This window comes from Schistosoma haematobium, chromosome 4 (genome assembly GCF_000699445.3).
Source record: "Schistosoma haematobium chromosome 4, whole genome shotgun sequence".
Lineage (NCBI taxonomy): Eukaryota > Metazoa > Platyhelminthes > Trematoda > Strigeidida > Schistosomatidae > Schistosoma > Schistosoma haematobium.
Window position 1 is genome coordinate 22,228,434 of NC_067199.1, and position 24,685 is coordinate 22,253,118.

A 24,685-nucleotide genomic window follows, 5' to 3' on the forward strand; every position below is an offset into this window, starting at 1 on the left:
TTAGGTTTGATGAACGATCTTACTTATTATTTACTACATACTTTGTTCGTCTTTCTTTACCATTTTTCCGTACACATTCTTCAGTGTATAATTATTTGAACACTTCTTGCTATATGATTTCAAGTTTTTTAATGTTTTATTTCAACGCTTATTTATCCACGTTTTTTCCAAACTTACTATTATAAAACACTAATTAGAGCCTTCATCATTATTATCACAAATAGTGCTCTCACTATCAATCTGTACTTCATACTTATTATGTTTAGCTATGAGATATATTTCGTTGTTGTCATTAATCCATAAACTCCCATGAGTAACTTAATGTTTTCTATAAAAGCATATAAATATTACTGCATACTAGAGTGAAACTTGATAATCTAATTGAAAACAATATTGTTTGCTTATATGTTTACTTCTAATTTACAGTACGGGGATTTTTGTATTTCTAACTAAGGTCTAAAACCAGTATAACCACTAAATGATGTGCTCCAAGCACTTAGTAAGCTGCACACTATATCAATGTCCTTAATTGACACAGTCGTTTGTTAACGCATCTCGATTTGATCGTACTATAATTTTGGATCAAAGATATGGGACATTGAAGAAAATATGCAGTAGCAAGTTACGCAATACACCATTAAATCAACATCCTTAAGGAAAACCACCTGTTACAATCAGGTCAACTGTTTTCCAATAGTAGGGTCTCGCAAGACAATGCGATTCAAAATACAAAGTACTCAGAAGTGATTTATGTACATAACCGATTACGTCACTCTACATGGGTAAAATTGAGTTAATATATTTTGTTTATATACTCAAAACAAAACTTTTACTAGTTATTCGTTGGTCTCCAAACCATTTCATGGAATTGCCATTATAGCTTAGTAATATCGGTATTTTGTCGATTTCCGAAATCTCAATCACTTAACTGATAATTCAGTAAGGTCGACTTCCATTTAATTATAAATATAAAACCTGGTAGACTTCGTATTTTTATTGCAATGTATAATATTTTCTCATATTTACAACTATTGAAATATCCATGATTTGAACCTGGGATTTACAATAAATTAAAAATTCTGTTAAGAACTGAATTGATTCATAGGATACAAACCCTAGAAAACTTAAAACTTGCTGGTTACTTGGTTTAGTTCGTGACACATTATTTAGTGTAGTTGATAATGAATAATGATGTAATCCACTTGTCAAATACAGATTCATTTACTCAATATTAAGCCAGACATTTTTCATTTAATGCTCAGTGATAGTATCCAGCTTCCTAAACTGAAGTTGGGACGAGGCGATCAATTCAGGGTCATATAGTTGGAAATTAAATAACTGAATATTCCAAGTCCATCATTTTTCTTCGTCTACTGATCAAACTACCCTTCATTTAACTGAAAATCTGACCTATTATTTATCTGTAATTGTTTTTTTGATAAGCTTTGATGAGATTTAGTAATTTAATGTTTGGAATACATGGACCTAGAGCAATTAGTTATTAATATAATAAGAACTAAACAATAGTAATAATGAATATCATTAGTTTTAATAATGAAAGAATCAAAAGTTGCCTTTCTTCCTGTTTACCAAATATAATCATCATCCAATACAGGATGCATAAAAAAGAAAAGAGTAAGAGAACAGTGATACAATTTAATTTAAGATATTTGCTTGAACAATATATTTTTATATTCAACAAATTTGTAACATGTCCAAATATGCAAAATGAGCTGTTTCAAACTACAAATTATTGGCCACCATTAATGATATAATTGGCAATATCTGTACAAAATAATAGTAGTAATATAGATGTGTTCACAAGGTTATATCTTTTTACGTGTGTGTAAATGTAAGATTAACGAAAAAATAAGAAACAAGTACAAGTATGATCGCTGTAAATAAATAGATATTATTACCATATCACACACACACATATATAAGGGAGCATCAACGATTAATCCATCAAATTCCACACAAATGAAATAATATATCCTCAGAGGATGGTCAAAACTTTTTAACACAACTTGAAATATATTGTATTTTCCTCTTACATGTTATTGTATTTACTGTAAATAATTTGCTCTTATGTAATAAAAGGTTAAATAGTTATTTAAAAAACGAAAACTTAAATAGTTCATAAAGTAACTGAAATAATGTAAATTGAACACTTATGAAGAGTGAGAACACGTAACTGGTAATTTAACAATTTTTTTGTTCTTAAAAATACTGGAGAAGATATCATTCACAAAACTTCAACACGAAATAAGATTTTATTTATGTATTTCTCTTTTTCTATTCAAACAAACAAAATTAAAATTAAGAAGTACTGAGTATGTGAGCAATTGAGAAAGAAAAACACAACAGGTATAAATCTATTTTCATTATAACCTGTGATGAAATTCACTTAGAATATAATGTATAGATTTTATCTCCAAAGAATAGTTTTATAATAAAAAAGGAAAGGCGAACTGCCAGAAGAAAAATCAGATTAATTTCAGTGGTGTAATTAGTATCAAAGATAATAAAGCGCTCTACATACATACACACGATCTATTCTTGTACACATATATAGAAGATCAAATCCTATGTTCATAAACTACACAGAGACTAAACGACCAGAAAGAGCACTAAAATACTAAACTAGACAACACAAATGTATATGTATATATATTTACTGGAACTCCATTAAATCATAAAGATTGGAAATGAAAGAGTGACGAATATGGTAGGGAGCACGCGTGCATATGTAAAAATGCCGCTTAAACACAATTCCACTAATGTATCAATCTTGAAGAATTGGAATAGTGAAAATGATTCGTCTTTTATTCATTAGGAGAAAGAAAACATTCAATCTACCCCACTCTAACACACACAAACTTCTTATCCTCAGTAATGTTAATTAAGAATATAGTATACTGTAATGTGATTGTCTAAATACGGAAACTGTACTATTACATAAGAATCGCAACATACGTGTGGATAATAACAATAATTTTGTGTTTTTTTATTAATTTGATTGCAAAAATAGTTTTGTGTACTATAGATGAATGAGGTTCTTTATTATTTTAAGAAATTATTAAAAAGAGAGAGCAAAAAGAAATGAAAGGGTCAAAAAATACTGTTTCAACCCGTGAAAAGTGAAAACTTGTGTACAAAAACGACGCTATATATATATATATATATATATATATATATATATATATATACGATAGTGCAGAATATAAGAGACCACGAAGTTGTTGTTCACTAGTTTAGTGACCAATCAATCAGTTATCAACAAACATTGAACAATAACCACGCAAAGATTGACAAGAAAATAATAATATTAATAACAAAGGTTAAGAGAAGTCCGAAGAGAAACCAATAGAGGATAGAGTGTCATCTTTTAAACTACCAATACAATAATAAGTGATAGCAGTAACTAATAATAATAGTAATGATAATTATTGTTTTACTTTTGAAATTATAATTTGTGGCATGAAAGCAGAGCGGTAGCGAGCATAGACCAATCTTAGTGCATTTCCACTCCTACAAAAGATAGTATCATAGCTCCATATCTCTAGCCATATCATCCGTGTAGTCTGACATGGAGCTCTCACCATCTGAGGAACTAGACTCAGCTTCTCTATTCTCTTCAGCTTTTAAAGCTTCCTCACTTGCGAAACGTTGGACATATTCTATTTTAAAATGTGAGAAAGAAAATAAGAAAAACACAGAACACTGGTGTGTAAATGAAACTAATGTATTTATTTATTGTTTGATTCTTTTCAACTTCTTACAACCTAGAAGTAATGGTATTCGTTATTAACATTTGGACTCTTTTCTTTATTTAGATTTATGAATGAGAAAAACTGAACGCAAACAGATGTTGATGAGATCATATGAAATATGAAATGTAAATTATATGAGTACCAAGAAGAACCACTGAAAATTAAACGTCAATTTATCATACGAAAGTTGTGGCCTCGAATTTGAAATGAACAATAAAATCCATTTAGAAAATATACGATACATTTACAGATTTTATATGGATGCATGAAAACTAGCGAATCCATGAGTAAAATACACCAGTAAATGTGATAGTATGCAATTGTAGAGTCTGTGGAACAATTGAAATTGACGATTTACTACTGATTATTGATTTGAAACTAATAGCCGTAAGATAGGTCCATCTTTAAAAGTCAATCACCGATTACTTTACATCTAATTACTTTTTACTTTATTTCACTGATTTTCTCAGTTTTTATTGGCATTGAAGGTATCAGTAATATCATTATTTTTCCCTTCTTGCCAACCTTTGTCAGTTAGATTGCTTTGAAGTATCGCAACTGTGTCAGGTAATATTTAGTTTATATATTCAAAACACTACACAAATAAATATATACTAGTACGCGAAATGATGACAAATGGAAACAAAAGGATATTAGTCACCCTCTTTATATGACTTATAATTAAAAGGGATTTGAAAAATATACATATTTGCAACAGACTAAACGATATTTTGAATTGTTCATTTAAATATACATCCTTTCCATGCACTCAATAGAATTTTGTTAAAAGTCTCCATATTTAAGCCTTTTTTCGACTAATAACCTTCAAAACATTGACTTTAACGAAAAGAATGAGATGAAACTAAAAGTACAACTGAAACTAGGTCAATCAATATACATCATGATCGATTATTAGAAAATAGCTACCAGTAACATTGTCGAAGACCAATCAAATATTTTTATAAAACTTCCACTGTTATGATCATGCCGTACCTTTATACAATAACAAATAACATAACTTCTTCAACTAAGTGCAGGTTCAATGACTCAATTTGAAGGCACGCTTTTCAAGTAGGGTTTTATTGACAATTCCTAGCTGTACAAACTGTAGTTCGCCATCTTGAAACACCGACCTCGATGACTTGGTCATGTTTTAAGATACATTTCAGTCGCTTCCATATTGCGGATTATTTCCACAGCAGAGACTGGGTGGAGAGAGCAAAGTGGTGATCAGTTTGTGACACATTGTTTTTCTAATTACGCTTTTCATAACGGAGATGGTTCTCTTTAGGTGAAACGTTTTCCAAGTCATATCATCTACTTAACCACACTGCTTGTTAAATTTTATTTCAGTTTATTTCTTTATTGATCGTACTACCCTTCACTTGTGTTGCGTATTTTCTGGTCCCCTACTGTACCAGAATTTATGTACTTGAAATACATAACATATGAGTAGTGGATGCATTGAAAAAAGATTTACGGTATCAACTTATTAGTCTGAAACATTTACTGGAAAGCTTATGCGAAATTATTGTCGAATTCTGGTTTTGCTTTAGAATTAAAGCCATGATAATGACTGTCTACAGATCAACCTATTTGACTATTTGCCAGAAAATATTTAAATGTTGGAATCTGTTCGTTACAGTGAAGTTTATTGTCATCAAACGAAATTACCCTAGAACGAGAGCCAAGTGATAACTTTGTTCATTATGTAGTGGTACTTTGCAAAGTAGGAAGTATTTCAGGACTCAGTATGCTTGTTACTTATTTCTTCAACATTGTCAATAAAAACTAACATTGATTAGAAGAAATCCTTTACAGCACGACAAACTTATCCAAAGTATATTTTAATGATTAACTATGACTACCAAGTTGACATATACGGATGATAGAAAGAGTCGTTTATCTTTGAAATAGTAATAAATTAACGGTTGCAAAGGTTGAATTTAGGAAGAAATTCAAGACATTGAATGAATAAAGCTTTTTAGGCAATTGATTTGCTTCACAAGTTTAAACAAAGCAAGGACGAAAATATTTGTAGAATACGATAGATTGTAATCATAATTTAGTGAATTGCACTCACATACCCTTTTTGACCTCTTGAACCTTCAAAATCTTGTTTTATTACATAATAAAATTATCCTAACACTAGAACTATTGTCTCAAATAATTACAAAAAGAACATGCTTTTTACAACTTTGATTCATAATTTCTTTCATATTATATACAACTTATCGACAGTTTATTTCTATTATAATATTAATAACTGAAAATAATTAAACACACTAGCTTTTAGGTGGCTACAGAGCAATGATATAGAATGATATGATCGTATTCTGCAGATATTGTCATTCTTACTTCGTTTTAGTTATTTTTTGTCAAAAAACGACAAGGTCGGATGAATTTGATGAGGATCAGAATATAATGTCACCTAGAAAAGTAGAGACTCATAACACATGAATAAACACAAAGAGAAACGTGAGGTCGTAAAGTATCTATCATCTGAAAAAGCAACAAATTATGCTAGAATTGTTTTTAACCGTATTAGAGATTAATGGCTCAATACTGATAGTCGGACTTGCTCAGATTATGGAATACTAATGTAGAAGTTGGTGTTCTCAAGTTGGTCAGGCTGATCGATCAGTTTACAAAAAAAGACAATTCTATCTTAGCAACTACAAACTAATTGGAATAACAGATTGTTAGATAATATTTGAATTGTTTTAGAGAAAACTAAACTAATGGAACCTAACAGCATGCAGTCTCATAAAAGATTAAATGATCAGACTTATAAGTCTTGATATCCTAATATATACATGGGTATAAGTACTTCAATTAGTGCATATTTGCGACTAAGGATGTTATTTTAATGTCTAGTAAAGTTGAAAATTACATCGCTAAAGAGTTGCCCCCAAATGCCCTGGTACGGTCGATGGTGAGGAGAGTCAGCTCTCCCTCTGCAGATGCTCTCACATGGCCATGAATATACAGCCACTTCCAGGGAAGTCCTACTCACTGCCTTCGCGTGGTGGGGGTGTTGTTTACGAAATTGAGAGGATGAAAAGCGAACGTCCGGCGCTTTAACCAAGTTGGTGGATATGGAGGATCCACCTAGGGGAGCTAGAAAACCCTGATTGCAAACCAATAGTGCACATGGGCTCCAGTATCCGGAAGCAACGAATGGAGTATGAACCAATCGTTGGTCACCAGCTACCATGGGACTGCATCTCCTGACGTTGCTCCACCGTCTTATGGATCAGACCTTTCGATCGAAGGCTACGAGTGTCTCCCTGAGAAAACCACCTGCTTCGGTTTGGGCACCCAGGCAGTACCACAGCCCACACACAAATCAAGTGACTTGTGTAGTACATATATATTTGGTGCCTCCTTGAACCAGTGTTTGTGTTCAAATAAATAAATACGTTAACCAGTTGCATCTAGAACTGATACAGCGAATTGCTACAAAATAGATAGTACTCTCTTTTTTCTTAGTCATAGAATTATTTATGAAAGTAAATTTATATATGTTTGACTTTTCAAAGATTAATACATATATCTTTTAAGTGCTTCTAACAGGGAAGAATTTTTAAAATGATGAAGCTAACATTTCGTGAAACTATTTGTTAAATGGGTATCACTAAATTAAGTGGTAAATTTATACAATACACAGATCTTTTTTCAATTTTGTTTCGGCAACTCATTCATAATGAAAGAGTGAGATATTGAAATCAATGCCTGTCAATCGGAGTTTACAACAGATAGCTAGAGATTTAGAACTCAGTAGACGAATCATAGTTCACATAAAACTATGGGAGATGGTTTTAGGATCCAAAGAAAAAATTACGTGATTCGACATGTTAAATCCTAATTCCGAGAGAAATCTCTTACATACAGTCTTTAAGGTGCATTGATGGTGCAAGAAAAAGCTTATGTACAATAAAGACCTTATGAACCACATGAAAGAGCAAAAACACGTAAAAATCGTTAGTGGGGAGTCGTTCAAGAACTTATTGACTATCTTCATTGTTTTTCAATACATTTCTTTTCACCTTCCTGAAACAAAATATATAGAGTTCGAGCTTATGTATATTTCTGTCAGGCACTACGATGTATGTCTGCCCTCTGCCCCTAACTGTCCTCACAGATGCAAAGTATTAGACAGAGAATTATTGCTACTTCTTTCACATACAGTACAATATTTCCTTTGAACCACAAGTTAGCAGATAGTAAAAAATATTGGCTTTTTGTGATGAAAGTTCGTTTACGGTTAATCTGGTTGAGTTGCCTACTACATTGAGAAAAGATGATCAAGAAAAACTAGAGGATCTACAGTAACTTAACATTACGCATACCAAAACACGTTCTTTTCAACAAAAAAAATTAAGCGGGTATCGGTTTACATAACAAACAAGGCTAATTAATAAAAGGTACCATAATAAACTGAATTTACAAATTTTGTGAACTGCAATATGTATATCCGCGAAGAGAAATGAAGATTACGATGTATTGAAAAACTTTATGGTTATCTAATGGTTTTTACGCTGCATATCATTAAGATATCGCTATATATTAACAAGAACAACAACTAAGCAGTTATCTGAAAAATATTGGTCAACTTGTGTTTTTCATGCACAATGAACTCTCTCAGCTGGTCGTTGCAAAATTATCAGCTTACCCACTGATATATTGATAAGCCGAAATTCCGGGATAATCATTCGAAGAAATTATTACATACTATTAAATAAGATAGTTGACATACTCTAGCAGCAGAAATGTATCGAAACACGGCCGTTTATGCACACACTTCTCGTTTAGTCCTAACAACCGATGTCTGGTTTATTGTAGGAAAGTATACAAGATGCATATTTTTAAGCCGTTTAAAATAATTCTGCCGATGATGGCTTTTGTCACAAAAGATTTTAAGTATTGGTAGACAGAGCAATCACTTATCAAAACGACCCACAATATCCAGTATAAATAAACCATAGTCTTGAAGTAGAACGACGTGTTTTACAACAACTATAGACATCGAAAATAAGAAATACGTAAGACTAGGTGTGCTTCCAGCTGAACAAACTTAAACCATTTTCCCTATCACGTACTTATATTTAATACATTATGTGAATGTCAGTTCAGAATTTTAGATTTACTACTATATTTCCATTACAAATTAAAGCTACCTTCTAAGCAAATATACACAGCATATACCATAAATATACTAGAAGTCGAGCTGTATACTCTTAGGGAAATGCAATGCATACGACTAACCCATGGGTAACTTAAAAATGGAGGGATGGTGAATTCTGTGAAAGGCTACTACTCTACTAAAAACAGTAAAATTATAAACCCATTTGACCTAGGCACAGATTTTAGTGCTCCTGGACTATTTTGAGACGTTCTACCGTATCCAAAACAATGCGCTTGGCCAAACATTATACCAAAATAAGAAGACATGAATAACAACCGAATTTTAAGCATGAATCAGAACAACTAACCTTTTACTTTTGTGACATACTCTGAGGGTTTGAACATAAACAAAGAAGCAGCATCGCTATTAAGTGGATCTGTAGGATTTGGATATGCTAAAAGCTGTGGCAAGAAAGACTCAAAAATATTGGTTAAGTCTAAAATACAGAACATGATCTAAATTACCATAAAGAGCAGACCATTGTTGGTTTATGACATCAAGACAAACTGTACCAGACCTGATGGACAATACAATTTTCTAGTAAAACAACTTACGCTTCATCAATATTCGGGTGGAATATTTTGTTCATGAATCCTGTAATTTCGAATAAACACTTATTACTACTTACCAATTGAGGGAGATTTGAAAGGATATCGTTCGGGAAGATCAACACGAACCTTCCAAATCCCACCCTCGTATGGAGCTAAGCAGTAAAGGTTAGGCATAAAATGAACAACTTTCTGGAGGTCCAAAGAATTTTACCATAAGCTCGTTTAAACCACCTAGTATTGTCACTTCGTACTTACTCTCGATTCTAAATGTGGATTTAACTAATTATCTGATAATAACATACAATTTGACAACATCTGTGTCCATTCTTTTCTTTCCTGGACTAGGAGACGACATCCTTCAATCTTTGGTTGTGAAAATTCAGATCAGTGAAATCAGCTGTGCTTGTAAAGTGAAACTATGGTTCTGTCTGCATATATTCCAGTCGAACTCCTAGCTTGAGTACTTTTTCTTACCCAAAGATTGGTTTTATTCAAAATATTAGCACTTTTTCGCGAAGACGTTGACGGGACTAAAGTCCACAATGTGTAGTTCGATTGCGATCAAGACGTCGTTGTGACGTTAACGCAGCTGATTTCGGAAATATGTAGGTCAAGATTCTAGTTTCTTACACCCCATCATAATAACAAACAGTATGACTTAGTTGTATGAAATAAGGTAGTAAATAATTTTGTATTACCACAGGATAATAATAACTTTATTTTTGTTTAAGTAATCATTTCTTTCGTGAACGCGCCTTATGAAAATAATTTATTTTATAAGTGGTTTGGTCTTTGATTGTAAGGATGGAAAACCAAATGGTTATTGTTGGACATCCTTACTTATTTCAGACTCCTGATATTTTGATCAGAAGCAGTATCTTGCTGATGCTGGTGAAGCTGAAACCCGACATCGAGTGAACTGCAACCATAATCATTTAACAAATCACATTTGTATTCGGGGGTACTCGTTAAACTTAACGCTTCATCAGATCTGTATAAAAAATCCTTTACAATACCAGGTTCCGCACGCACGATGTCTAACGAGAATTCCTTCGACTCAGCCCTAGTCACTTTTAGTGTGGTAGAGACTAGGGTTTAATGCTTGTGTAGATCCTAAAGTTTGATGGCTCTCGGACAAGCTAACTTTCCTACAAGTAAATCTATCGGAGGAGCCATATCAGACAGTGATTTACTCGGTAATAATTCCATTGGAAACTCTGCTCCTCGACAGTTACTGCCGGTACCAAGCCCGGGTAAAGAAGGAGGGTTGGACATGGGGTTAGCGACCCCATCCCGTAGAAAACTAACTCGCTAAAAATACGCTAACCAGAAAAAATATTCAAGCCATTTAAACTCTTCCCTGAAAGTTAGAAGGTCTTCATTTAGAAGAACTATAACGCCTCATGGTGGAAGCCGAGTTCCTTCTGAAGCCACGAGGCCGATACCCCTTCTAACAACCAGAGCAAAAAATTTTATAGGTACACGGAACGTCCGAACAATGTGGGAGACCGGTAAGACCAGTCAAATAGCAACGGAAATGAGGAGATACAACTTGGCAGTACTGGGAATCAGCGAAACCCATTGGACCCAAGCTGGACAGAAAAGGCTAGCCACGGGAGAAATGCTGCTATACCCCGGTCACGAAGAGGAAAACGCTCCACAAACTCAGGGAGTTGCTTTGATGCTGTCCGAAGTAGCACGAAATGCATTTGTAGGATGGGAATCTCACGGATCCAGAATCAGAAAGAACAAGAAACTACTATGGAGGACAACTGGAAAAGCATCAAAGAAGCATTAACTTCAACGTGTCAAGAGGCTCTGGGTCTCAAGAAGCACCATCATAAGGAATGGATCTCTATAGAAACACTGGACAAGATCAAAGAAAGGAAGAACAAGAAGGTAGCAATTAACAACAGCCGAACACGAGCAGAGAAAGTCCAAGCACAAGCTGAATACACAGAAGCAAACAAAAAAGTGAAGAGGAGCATTAGAGCCGACAAGAAGAAATACGTGGAAGAACTAGCAACGACGGCGGAAAAAGCTGGCAGGGAAGGAAATATGAAACCATTTTACCATACAACGAAGAAACTAGCGGGGAAATACAGTAAGCCAGAAAGATCGGTCAAGGACAAAGGCAAGCCAATCACTGAAATTCAACAACAGCGGAACAGATGGGTAGAGTAGTTCGAGGAACTCCTGAATAGGCCGGCTCCAGTGAATCCACCAGACATCGAAGCAGCACACACAGATCTCCCTATAGATGTCAATCCACCAACTACGGAAGAAATCAGAATGGCCGCCAGACAAATCAAGAGGGGGAAAGCGGAAGGACCTGACAACATACCAGCTGAAGAACTGAAGCCGGACATCGAAGTAACTACAAACATGATTCACCTTATATTCAGAAAGATTTGGGAGGAGGAACAGATGCCGATGGACTGGAAAGAAGGACACCTCATCAAGATTCCAAAGAAAGGAGATCTGAGCAAATGTGAAAACTACAGAGGCATTACACTACTGTCAATACCAGGGAAAGTCTTCAACAGTTTTGCTGAACCGGATGAAAGATGCAGTAGACACCCAACTTCGAGATCAACAAGCTGGATTCCGTAAGGATCGGTCGTGCACAGACCAAATTGCAACACTACGGATCATCGTCGAACAATCAGTTGAGTGGAACTCATCACTATACATCAACTTCATTGATTATGAAAAGGCATTCGACAGTGTAGATAGGAGGACATTATGGAAACTTCTTCGACACTACGGAGTTCCTGAGAAGATTGTCAATATTATCCGGAACTCATACGACAGACTACTGTGCAAGGTCGTGCATGGAGGACAGCTGACAGATGCATTCCAAGTAAGGACCGGAGTCAGACAAGGCTGTCTACTCTCTTCCTTCCTCTTTCTTCTGGTGGTTGACTGAATTATGAAGACCTCGACATCTGAGGAAAAACACGGCATACAATGGAGAGCTCAAAACCAATAAGACGATTTGGACTTCGCAGATGACATAGCCCTCATATCGCATACACACGAACAGATGCAGATGAAGACAGCCAGTGTAGCAGCAGTCTCTACATCAGTAGGCCTCAGCATAAACAAAGGGAAAACTAAGGTCCTCAAATTCAAAACGGAGAACAGCAATCCAATCACACTTGATGGCGAAACTCTGGAAGATGTAGAGTCCTTCACATACCTGGGAAGCATCATCGATGAACAAGGAGGATCCGATGCAGACGTAAAGGCGAGGATCGGCAAAGCAAGGGTCGCATTCCTACAATTGAAGAACATATGGAACTCAAAACAACTTTCAACCAATATCAAAGTGGGAATCTTCAATACGAACGTCAAGGCAGTTCTACTGTATGGAGCTGAAACTTGGAGAACTACAACAACCACAATCAAGAAAGTACAAGTATTTATAAATAGCTGTCTACGCAAGATACTCAACATCCATTGGCCGGATACCATCAGCAACAACCCTTTGTGGGAGAGAACAAACCAACTTCCAGCTGAAGAAGAAATTAGGAAAAGACGATAGAAATGGATAGGACATACATTACGCAAATCGTCGAACTGCATCACGATGCAAGCCCTAACTTGGAATCCTGAAGGGAAGCGGAAAAGAGGAAGGCCAAAGAACACATTGCGTCGGATAATAGAAGCAGATATGAAAAGGATGAATTACAACTGGACGGAGCTAGAAAGGATTGTCCAGGAGAGGGTTGGATGGAGAATGCTGGTGAGCGTCCTATGCTCCTTCACGAGGAGTAACAGGCATAAGTAATTCCATCGAAAATTTTACAGTCATATAACAAACACCTAGTCCTAAGTTTGTAAAGTTTTGATCTGTCTCATTCTCAAAAATGGAGAAAAGTGACTGCGCGAATGTTGATCAAACGTCTTCAAGTAGTTTAACGTTTGTAGGAAACTCATACACCCGTCCGTATTACAAGAGTAATAGACTTATTGTATGTAATCTCTATTCATGCTTGAACTTCACGGTTATATTGATCTGTAACGATAAATAAATCCCAAAATAAATAGCTCCGTAAGTCTTCGACATTTGATGCTGACCCATTGGTCTTGATGGACTCACCTAGCTGAGGCGCTCGTTCATGCATCCGCACCAGATCACAAGTGGGTACACCGGGCTACGCATCACTTTCAACTACCAGCCATCTTAGGCCAAACGTTCCCTCAACATACCGATAGCCTTCCAAATATATCTTCGAACTCCTTCATTCCTGACTGCTGACTAGACTGGGTTAGCATACTTCGGTCGTAAAAGTGATACCGATAAAGGTGTTGTCAAACTTCGAATAGCTGTAGCATCATTAAACTAAACAGACTTTTTGAGTCTCCTTAGGAGGCCAGTGTCCAATTATAGGGAGGCTAAATTTCCTTACATCCAATATTCGGCTGTGAACAAAGGAAGCTACACGCAAAATTGTAAATGCTTTTATACTTAAAGGTTTGAAATTCTTTGAGCATTTCCCAAAGTTCTAAAACCTGAAAACGTCAATGCTTTGCAATGAGCAATAGTTTTCAAATATTGGCTGATGATAAACACTAAGTTGATGTGTATATGTAAAAACGGTAGCTTGGTGTTACTCAACACTTACCTATTCTATATCCGCCGTAATGCTCTTAAAGGTTTTATTTGGCATTTGACAATTCCGTTAACATATTCAGATTTTTATAAATCTCTGTGAAGTCCCTTTTTTATTCCCTGCTTGAGCAGAAAAAAGCAAATAACAGCATGACAGTTTAACTGCTTTTCCTCACTTAGCCTCGTGACATTGCAAAGCACTTGATGAAACATTGATAAACATCCTAAGATCTTTAAATGTGGACGGAAATATATCCACTAATAAAAGAACAAGGAAAATGTCGATGGCAACTGACCAAAGAAGGTCTGCCTGGGAAGTGTTTCTCTCTCTTTCAGGTTTTCATTTGCGCCACCTATCAATAACGTATTAACTATCATTACTCAGTGCCCAAAAGGTACCAGGGAACAGGTAACCACATCAGCTTTCACCGCATGAAATAAGGAGACTTGTTTTGTAAGAGTTGTAACATTTCCAAGGGCTTTGGATAGCTAATGCTCCTAGATATGTAAATTTCCGTCCTTGTTTTCTCTGTACGTCAATATCATGATGTTTTGAGTGTATTACTTAAACAGACTTAATTTTTTGCTCCATTTCAGTACGTTTACTAGTGTTTAGTGGTAAATAATCAGCTAAAATAATTGCTTTTATAGGTATTCGACACTGATACTAACCTTAATGCTCTAATTTCAACTAGTCTTATATACATCAAATCTATTGAATAATCTAAATTCTGAAAATAATCTAGGAGAGTTTAACTATCCTGCTGGATGATTTACCGTTTTTGTGCTTAACATGTTTGTATTTTCACTTAGACTAGCATTTATGTGTCATACAAACCGCTCCTTAAATGTTTTTAGCATAAGATATGATTAATAGTTTTATACTACAATATGTTGCCATGAAAAACTGTTGTTTGCAAACGATGCATATTCGGTTCAAAAACTTATTTGACGTTTCTTAGTTCACATTACTTTTATATGTTTATAAATGTCACCACACTAACTACAGTAACTTCATATGAAAAGTCTACAGTATGACTCGTCATATTCCTAACTGTAGTTCCGCAAGTCGTCTCAACTTTTAAAACATTTGGCGGAAATTATTAGTTTTGTATTGCATTCCAAACGAACTTTTTAAATCAAAACGCCGGAGCCTATTATTAAAATAACACTGAATAAACAAATGTTTCTGGATCGAAATTGGTGACATAAAGCAAAAGTAATGCCGATATCAACTTGGACAAGACATTGATTGTTTTTCTATTTCTAAACACGAAGCACTTATACTGCCTATAAGTTTTGGAATGGTGAATAAATGTCCGGGTTAGTCTAGGTACGCGCTATCGTCCAGTTGAAACCGAACCAAAGTAATTGAATGAATGATGGTTCTGAATTTCGTCGTAAATTTAAATGTGCACTGTTACCTACAAAAGTATTACCACTTAGTAGTTTGACGAATAATTGCTCAATCAGTAGTCAAACCTGAATCAAATTAAATGAATGAAGTGATAAAGGATATAAGAGAATTACGAAGTGCAGCAAATAAATGTAAATCTATTTTCTGTGGGAGGATCACGTAAAATTTGTTCGAAAGATAATATTTAGTTTCGTTATAACAATGAGTGCCTTCGTTTCTGTGGGAGTGCCCCAATTCACAATCAAAAATGCGCAATTCCAGTCAATGCAAGCAACACAATCAAGAAGGAGGAGAGAATCAGTATGATAGCAGCAATCAATAAATATAAAATAAAACAACAAAGATATAGTTCAGGTAAAACATAAATGTTCAGTGAAGACGTATAACAAAACCAAAATAAAATACAAATAGTACCACCTTAAATGAAAACGAAATATCGACAAAGTGTATATGTGAAAGAATCAAGGGGGGTAAATCACAACAGCGAGAATGTAGAGGGATTCCGATGAATAAAACGTTCAGAAAGGATTTTACAAAGAGTATCGACTTGAATATGGTAAAGGTCCTCCTAAATCAAGTTGAATATCCCTCAAGTCTTCACTCATATCGGGCCGGTAAAATCGTTCTGCGATCAGCTTGGAGGTTGTTTGAACAACCATGTACGAGCGTTGATACCCTTTGTCGAAAATGTTGTGCGATTACATTCGTGGATAGTTGGATGATCCCTACCATTAGATGTGTCACAAAGTAAAATTTCCCCACCCGTTTTCATTTTTTGGTTCATAATAATTTATTCTCAAATAACAACCGGCTATATGAGGCAAGCCACATTACAGTCAAGATCATATTGTTACGGGAGATACGGTCTTCACAGCAGTTAGTTATTCAATTAATTTGATATTTTATAGCGTACACTGATCATAAAAGTATGGGGGATAATATCCCTCATACCTGAATGCAAATAATATTAGTAATATCCGTATTGTCAATATGACGTTTGGCTCGCTTTATGGAGGTCGCGTTGAGACGTGCAACTGATGGTCGGGAGAAAATCCATGTAGTTTTGGGTTTAGCAAATATAACTTGCGATGATGATCGGTGTCTTCTTTTCCAGGCTGGGTAGTTTCGAAATGACCGATTCTTTGGAAATTGTTCGAGGAATTTGTGTAAGACGTGGAGTCTGCAACTGCTTTGTTTATACCAGAAGTATGTTGTAGATCTGAATTAAACTGTGAGATGTGGTTCAGTTGTCCATAATTCCGAGGAAAATGTTCCTTTGAAGACGAGCTAAGAGAGGGAGTAAGAGGTTTATAGTTAGTGAACAGATTAGGTTCTCTGTATTCCACTTAGTCTTGAAGGTGCCGTGCAGAACAATACATAATGTTCCTTGCAAGCACGGTTGAGTTTGCGATACTTTCCCTAATTACGGAGAATGTTTTCTTTGCACTGTTGTCTTATGTGACTAATTTCGCATTTCCATGTAGTTGGTCTATTAAAGGCATATTGAGTCACTCGCGATTATGTATGAACAGTTGATAGAAAAGTTACTAAGCTGTTAAACATGCGGAATGGCTTGAGTGTGAGCAACTCCGGGTAATCTAGAATGGCCGTTATCTTGTTTCGCAAAAGGTGAATATTTTGAGTTTCAGTAGTGTGCTCGAGAAAGTCCAGTGAATTAGATCCCGTCTGAGATATCTGAATGCTTACAGAAATGTCATGTTTTGGGAGTCTTTCGAGAACAAGGTTCGGATGCTGTAAATAGAATCCTCTGTCTGGACTTAGGAAAGACCATTCATCAACATGCGGGTGCATAGAGTTGAGACACATAAATGCATCGTCCTTGGATCTGAGAACTGTGTGCAGAATCACCTGAATCGTAGGGAGCGCGCAAAAATACGCAGTTCGAAGAAAGTGATCATGGAATTTCGAGAGATATCGTCTAAAGACACAGAAATATGAAGTACAACTGCATTTCTGAAGAATACCGAAGTGACTTTTTCACGACACATATTTACCAATAGGCTGTTTCTGAATAATGATAATAATAATTACTTTTGTACTCAATCACCTATAATCATCAGTTGGGCGCCGTTCGTTGCGGTTCTTTTATAAGAAATCATGTGCAAAGGCGATGCCAATGAGCTGTTTGATGAGGGTACAATTCTCAAGTCTATCACGTGCTCAAACTCTACTTTGAGTAATTTTGGCTTTTCAAGAGATAATCGGTGCGCTTTCAAAACTGTAAGTGATCTTGTAGTCGTGACGTATTGTTTAGCATTGCTGGTTACACACGTAAACACGGCAACAGAGGGTACTTGTTAAGTGTGAGTTGGTAGTATGGATGGATTACATGCTCAATTTTGACCTGACAAAAATTACAACTAGAAAATGAAGTTCAACAAATAGACAAATCACTAAATTATAATTTTGTAACAGGTCTCTACTAATGACTGGAATAGAAACGTTAGCAACAACGAAAATCTAGTGAATAGGTTTGCGCAAGCTCACTTCATGGTACAGTTTGTGACGGTCAGGTTTCTGTTTGCTGTCGGTAAGTTGAGGGTTGGATCTTATAGACGGTCACTGGTATTCGGGATAAGAGTGCTTACCTCTGCACTGTTGTCGGGTACATAACGAACTTTCATCATCACATCACGGATGTGTAGCGTGGTGTCGAGTTGAGATTAACTATGAACACCGCTACCAAAGAAACACGTGCCAAATAAATCAGAAGGCGAAGGTTGAACGTAACCAAATAACTCCATAAAATCCCCGAGAAGCCAAATATCAGAAGGCAATTAATGGACCAAATCGAGATATATTCGCTGGCGATCTCGTGGCATCGAAAGGATACCGAGATCGTGCCAGGATAGAAGCTTGGTTACAGAACGTAACCGAATTCGCGGGCAAGGTTTAAACGTTAGGTCCTTTTGAAATGTACCCGCCCTTTCGTTTCAACGACCTTGAACGGCTTGACTAGAGGCGGTCGTTCCGTATTTCAATTGCCGTGGGTTGGTTGGACTGCATGGGTATCAAGTTTTTTCATATATAAGTCATCTTATGCTACATAAAAAAGCACGAAATAAATACCAAAACCATTAATTTAGCGTTCTCTGTTTTGTAGTGTACACTTTGGCTCTGTTGTTGCTTTGTAATTTGATCTTTGATCTCAACAACTGTAGTAAAGCTCAACGAAATGTCAAGTCACAGGTAAATCCTAAGTATTTGTAGTATTTTCTTGGGTTATTATTGTTGCAAGGAATAACTTTTTAATAATTAGTCATGTCTGTTTTTAGTGCTTCATGCTCAAGTGACATTTCAGTCGACCTAACCGATGCCTTTCGAAGTATGATACTGAACAAGCATTTCATGTTGTGGGATGATTTTGAAAGCGCCATAAAAGAGTTCCAAAAAGTATGGAATTATAATTTTATTGCTTCTCAGACTACTTATACTCATTACATCCACACAGAAAGCAGATTGCTGAAGGATGTCAGGTTCAAATACCTGTTTGTATCGTTTAATTGTACGTTTGGTCATAAACGGAAATCGGAAGGTTTGAAAGTGAGGCAAAAATCGTAAGATCTATAACTAATATCTTATGTTTAAGGTCTAAATTCCGTAATTGTCAATCTAAATTCCGTGTAAGACTACAGGAGCAAGGATATGTCATCAAATCCTACAACATGCTCCACAATCATCCATGTAGTAGTTCATGGATGGTATGTGATCCATGGACAAGGAGATTATCGTCAGAAGAAAAAGAGAACTTGAAGCCCGTAATACTTCACTGTGAGTCAGCAGATGAAGTTATAGAAAGTATTAAGGAGAGAACTGGTAAGCAAGTAACTGCTGTCAATGTCAAAGGTATGAAAGCTACACTCTCCACTGGTAAGTGTATATGAATATATATTTCAGGTTGTTTTACTCGGAACCAGGTAATGGATATGCTTAGACAGAAAGGCGAAGTGAAGGAACATTTAGAAAATGGATATACCACTAGAATATGTTTCAGTAGTTATAACCAAATACAACTGTACAGAAAATATCCAGAAGTTGTGTGCATTGATTCTACGTATAATACTAATAATAAAAAGTGAATCTGTTTATCGTTGTATTTTACTATGTAGATATTCCTTATTCCAGTTAGTGGTGACGGATAATTGCGGTCGAGGTCGAACTGTAATGTTTGCGTGGACTCGAAGGGAAAAGCGTGCTGATGTGATATGGATTTTAGATCAATTCAAAGAGTTAATGGGTGACACAATGTTGACTGAAACATTTGTGATGGATTGCGCACGATGTGAAAGCGCGGCTGTCTGTATAACACACGGACATGCAAACATAATTTTGTGCGCCTTTCATGTAATTCGCGCTTTCCGAAAAAAGGTACACCAATGGTTACTTATATAAAATTGCACTTAGACAAACGACAAAATAATGAAAACCTACTTAACTCCATTGGTAACTGCGGAGACGGTTGGAAGGTAATTTTTGTAATGTGTTTATTCACTAGATTTAATCAATATTACAGAATAATAAATCGGCGGAACAGATTGATAGGTCAGTACCTGTCACGTTTTTGGATGGCACGTAAGACAATGTGGGCGCGTGCCTTTTACGGTCATGTTTTAACACTGGGTAACAGCACGAATAATCGTGTTGAATCGCTAAATAGGCCAATTAAACGATACGTATGAAAAAGTGATAGTCTGTACAAATGTATGTACAAGGCTTTAAAATGGAGTGAAATGACGTCAACTAGAAGAAGTATCGAAGATCAAGTGATAGCCGGAAGATCTTATAAATATAATGCTCCACAGCGTCTTATACCCCTGCTAAACATTTTGACCCCATTCTCAAGATCTAAATTGTTATACGAACTCAAACAAATGCGTTTCGTCTGCGTGGAATATGAAAGCGGCGACTGGTTGTTTATGGTTGACCGCGGACAACATTATGAAGTGGATATAAGCATTTGTCAATGCAATTGTAGCACGTTTATGATGTGTCGATATCCCTGCCGTCACATGCTACTTGCCTAGGTTAAAAGACGAAATCTTACTGGTAAGCTATATCAATTATGAAATACTGACTGCATAGCTCATCAACTTCTTAGGTATTGTAGCAGATGGAAGTTACATAATACCCAGAACTTCCAAAATTATACATTAACTGCATTACCACGACGGAGTGAAGTGTATATAAATATTCAACGAAGCCAAAGAATCCATAAGCATCGCATCATTGAGAAGTATGGTGAACGTTTCGCAACGGAAGTTGAGAAGAAAGTGGACAATTATTACTTAAGAATTCGTAATACCAACTTGTAAACTTGATTTTCTGCTTTAGCAGCAATGATTATTCAATAAACTTTCATAATTTTAATTTTCATCTTATTCCTACTTTCATGGGAATGAATAGCAATGATGTTCATGTGTAACTGTTTGTAATGATTAAGAATGACTAAGAAACCCTACATCCACGTACAGTCTTGCAGATTAGGCACCCACATATCATATTCACCTTCGTCGGATTACGTTTATCATTAAAATCGTATCAGTAGCTAAGTAGGTTTTAATTTCATGTGATTAGCTCCGCTTATGAATTAAAATGAAACCAGGAGAAATATTGATTAACAGTGGTGTGCATTCATTATAACTAAATATGCATTAGGATTTAACAGTGATGTGGGAAACAGTTGACATACCTGACTATGAATAATTGAAATGAAGTAGGTTATCAATAATGACTAGATATATATATATATCTATGTGCAGTTTAAGGTCAAAGGTCATTTTTTTATACAGTCAATAACACATTAAGAATGGGTGGTGTAATAGTGGACTGGAGTTCACAGACAGATAAGTGGTGTGAAAATCTTATAGCTTGTAAATGATCCGTGGATTTAAGAACTGAAAACTTGGGTTACGTAATAATTGATTACAATTTGCAGAGGTCACATAATTAAAGAGGATTAACTGACAGGGTGCTGGAATAAATCGGTAACTAAATCTTAAAAGTGAAATGAATTATTACATAATCCATCTTATTACTTGTTCATTCCATGGATTATAAGGAGTTCATATTATTCTCTATCTATATTTGTTCTAGCGTCATATCGACTATTAATAAATACGGACACGGTTTATAAAGTAAGACACTGAGTGTAGTTGCTATATTTATATTTCATTAATTCATTAGTTGAATAAAAATGTTACTAGGCAATACGGAACACAGTTAACGTGAACTTGTAAACCGGTTTTTAACATGGTCTTCCATAATCACAAATTCTATAAGTTGTAGACGGGCGTAAACATCTTCACAAAGCTTTGACGACTTTATTGGATTCATACAATTCTGAAAAACAAACAAATCAGTCGTGAAATAAAGAACTAGACCTAGTTATCAGTATCACATCCAATAAGTCAATCAAATAGCAGGTTACAGAATGTACCTATAAGTCTCCTATTTGCAGACAGCGCTAATCATTAGAGATTTCTATTTACTTTAATAAAAATTAATAGGTAATCTTTACAACACACAAATCAGTGTTATTTAAAAATTGCTGAAGTTAGTTTCGTCACAACATACAAGCGTGGTCTGACTTATGAAGAAAATGTAATTAATTAATGTGGCATAAAGGAGATATGAATACAAGGAACTTTTGATTGTGCTTTCATTGCTCATTCACTTTCCGTCACGTTGTCTGCATGAATTACTTCGGACGAGTCAGTCTGTAATGCAGTAGGAATTCATGAATTAACTCATTAATAGTTGTTTTTTATTCAAGTCTGTGTCGTAACAAGCACTGGGAATTTATTCAGTGTCTAACCCTTGTAGTATTTCGTCTATACATCTGGTATTACCAAGAGAAATTGGTAAGTACCATTTAGATATTACTCGACAATATGCATCATAACTTTGTTCACATTTTCGTCTGCGATTGTGCATTTCGTTTACAGAAAATTATTCGTCAACCCTATAACAGACACATCATAAATCAGTATTAAGTACGACATGGTTTTGTCACCATGCTCAGAAGAGACACCCATCGTTTTACTTATGAAGATTTTGTGCCTATTTAATGTGGTGTTATACACTGTTCCTGTATACGTTCAGAAAGCCGGTAAAAAAGACTATCAACGTCAATTGTTACTCACATAATTTTTTACTGATACGTTACACAATAATATGTCACTTCAGTACAAAACAATGCTACCTATAGTCCAAATAACCTTTTATGGCTAAATACAAACAATTTATATAATATTCATAGTTAGTTTAACGCTCACTTCTTTCTGATTACATTTTATTAACGACTAAGAACATCTATGTTTGCCGTCACCATAATCAAGGAGGTGAACCATATATAATGCTTTTCACGGCTTATTTTCATGAAAAGTCAATCTGTAATCTATTTTTGACTAGAAAAATGGTGATTTGACTTGTTTGACTTTGTATTGCTAAAAAATAACCATATTACGCCAACTACATATTTACTTAGGTGGTGAGCACGAAATACGTCAAACTGCTTATAAATTGAAATAAATACTATCTTCCAATCACAAAGATTACGAGAAGTCACGTATGATGGAAAAAAGGCTGTTAATAGCTGATAAATAACGACACATAAAATCCACGACAATATGTTACATGTGCGCGAAAACCCGTAAACTAACACGCATAGTGTGCCGAATTCGCGCGAAGTCACAAAGTGTGTGAATAAGAATGGAAGCACAAAATAGCTGTCATTAGCACAGTCAAACAAAGGCATATTAAAACAAACACTCGTACAGTTGGTTATAATAATAATTGTTTTTATTAAACCAGTCGTGTTCTCGTGATAAATATGAGTCACTACAGATGCATGACAGATGACTATGTGTGCTGGCTACAGTTGCCAGTGACGCGTGACAGCGGGGAGGCTCCTTGAAACTTTTTTTGTGACGAACGGTTTGCAGATTCGGAAACTGCAGAGTTCTCTGCCGTTTCTAGAATATTTACCAAGGGTGTTATGGTACTAAAGACGATCAGGGTTATTCTCCTCTTTTGGTTCTGTGACAGATCTTTTTTGAGATGGGCTTCTTAGGAGAATTTTGGAGTTTTGCGGTTATGATGAATAGACTGATAATGAGTGGGACTATTTCAGTTGTCTGCAATATCATTTTATTTCATCTGAGGCTTTTCTTGGATGGAATGAACTCTCGTGCTGGAGGACCTGGTAACCTATAGAATCTGCTCAGCAGATGCAGTCATTTAGCTCAAGGCGTTATTTTGGGATGATACGAGGACCCAATCAGTAGATGGAAGACTTCGTTAACAAGAGCTGTCTGAAGAAGTCTTTGTTGAGGGTCCGCTGACAAATGGTAGCTGTATAAGTAGCGATGTTTCTGTTTCAGAACCTTATTACGATTCTATATTGTGGAACAACTGGTCTGACCTTTGTCGATCCGTCCGGTTTGAATGTTTAAGGCCGGCCTTTTTTAGGTGTCATGAGGTTCTTGAACATCACTAGTAAACATACTAATGTAGTGTACCTGATCAAACCACATAGCTGCGCCCTAACCACCATTAAAAATTGTGCACGTGGAGCTGTTACACCGTGCTCGTGGAAGTCAGCTGTCGTTTTATAGAACCAGGATACGATATTATTAGACCAGAATAGAGCGAGTTGAGACATGGGGGCGTAAGAGTCCTATTGAGTAACAGTTTGAGTGTTCGTTCCAAAGTCATGGTGATATGATGGATAAATAGGCTAAAAATCTGGGCATGCGAAAACAATATCACAATATGTAGAAAGATCTATATATCATGTTCAAACAAGGAACAGACTCACAGTTTATCGTTTGGTGTACCAGACCAGGTCGAACCCACTACTAAAGATGCCACATATATTCGAGGTATGACAATTGTTTTATCTGAAACAACATTATTATCGAGAGACACCATATCTATTGAGTTTTATTATAAATTTGAAGTGCAACTCATGCGCTTATGGGTTCATAAATTCACTTTTCAGCTTATTCTTATATCTTGTAAGTTTTTCACAAGACGGTGACAGTAAAAAGTATCTCAACACGAGGTGCAAACACACTAACAACCAAGGTCAACAATCATTTGTTAAAATAAGTATGC

General features: G+C 35.6%; 1 protein-coding gene across 2 annotated transcripts; it reads right to left on the reverse strand.

The window, feature by feature from the left end:
- Positions 1–942: 942 nt before the first annotated feature.
- UBE2H_1 (Ubiquitin-conjugating enzyme E2 H) lies at positions 943–10,410 on the reverse strand. Of its 2 annotated transcripts, XM_051215972.1 has the most exons (9): positions 10,211–10,410; positions 9,987–10,169; positions 9,815–9,940; positions 9,699–9,775; positions 9,590–9,664; positions 9,516–9,555; positions 9,426–9,478; positions 9,269–9,397; positions 943–3,680 (listed from the first exon to the last, which is right to left on the reverse strand). In XM_051215972.1, the coding sequence occupies exons 3-9, from the start codon at positions 9,865–9,867 to the stop codon at positions 3,547–3,549; spliced, it is 561 nt and encodes a 186-aa protein (XP_051066519.1). In that variant the 5' UTR covers positions 9,868–9,940; positions 9,987–10,169; positions 10,211–10,410; the 3' UTR covers positions 943–3,546. The 2 variants fall into 2 exon arrangements, with proteins under 2 accessions (XP_051066519.1, XP_051066518.1); XM_051215971.1 differs by having other exon boundaries at positions 943–9,397; positions 9,987–10,410.
- Positions 10,411–24,685: the final 14,275 nt, after the last annotated feature.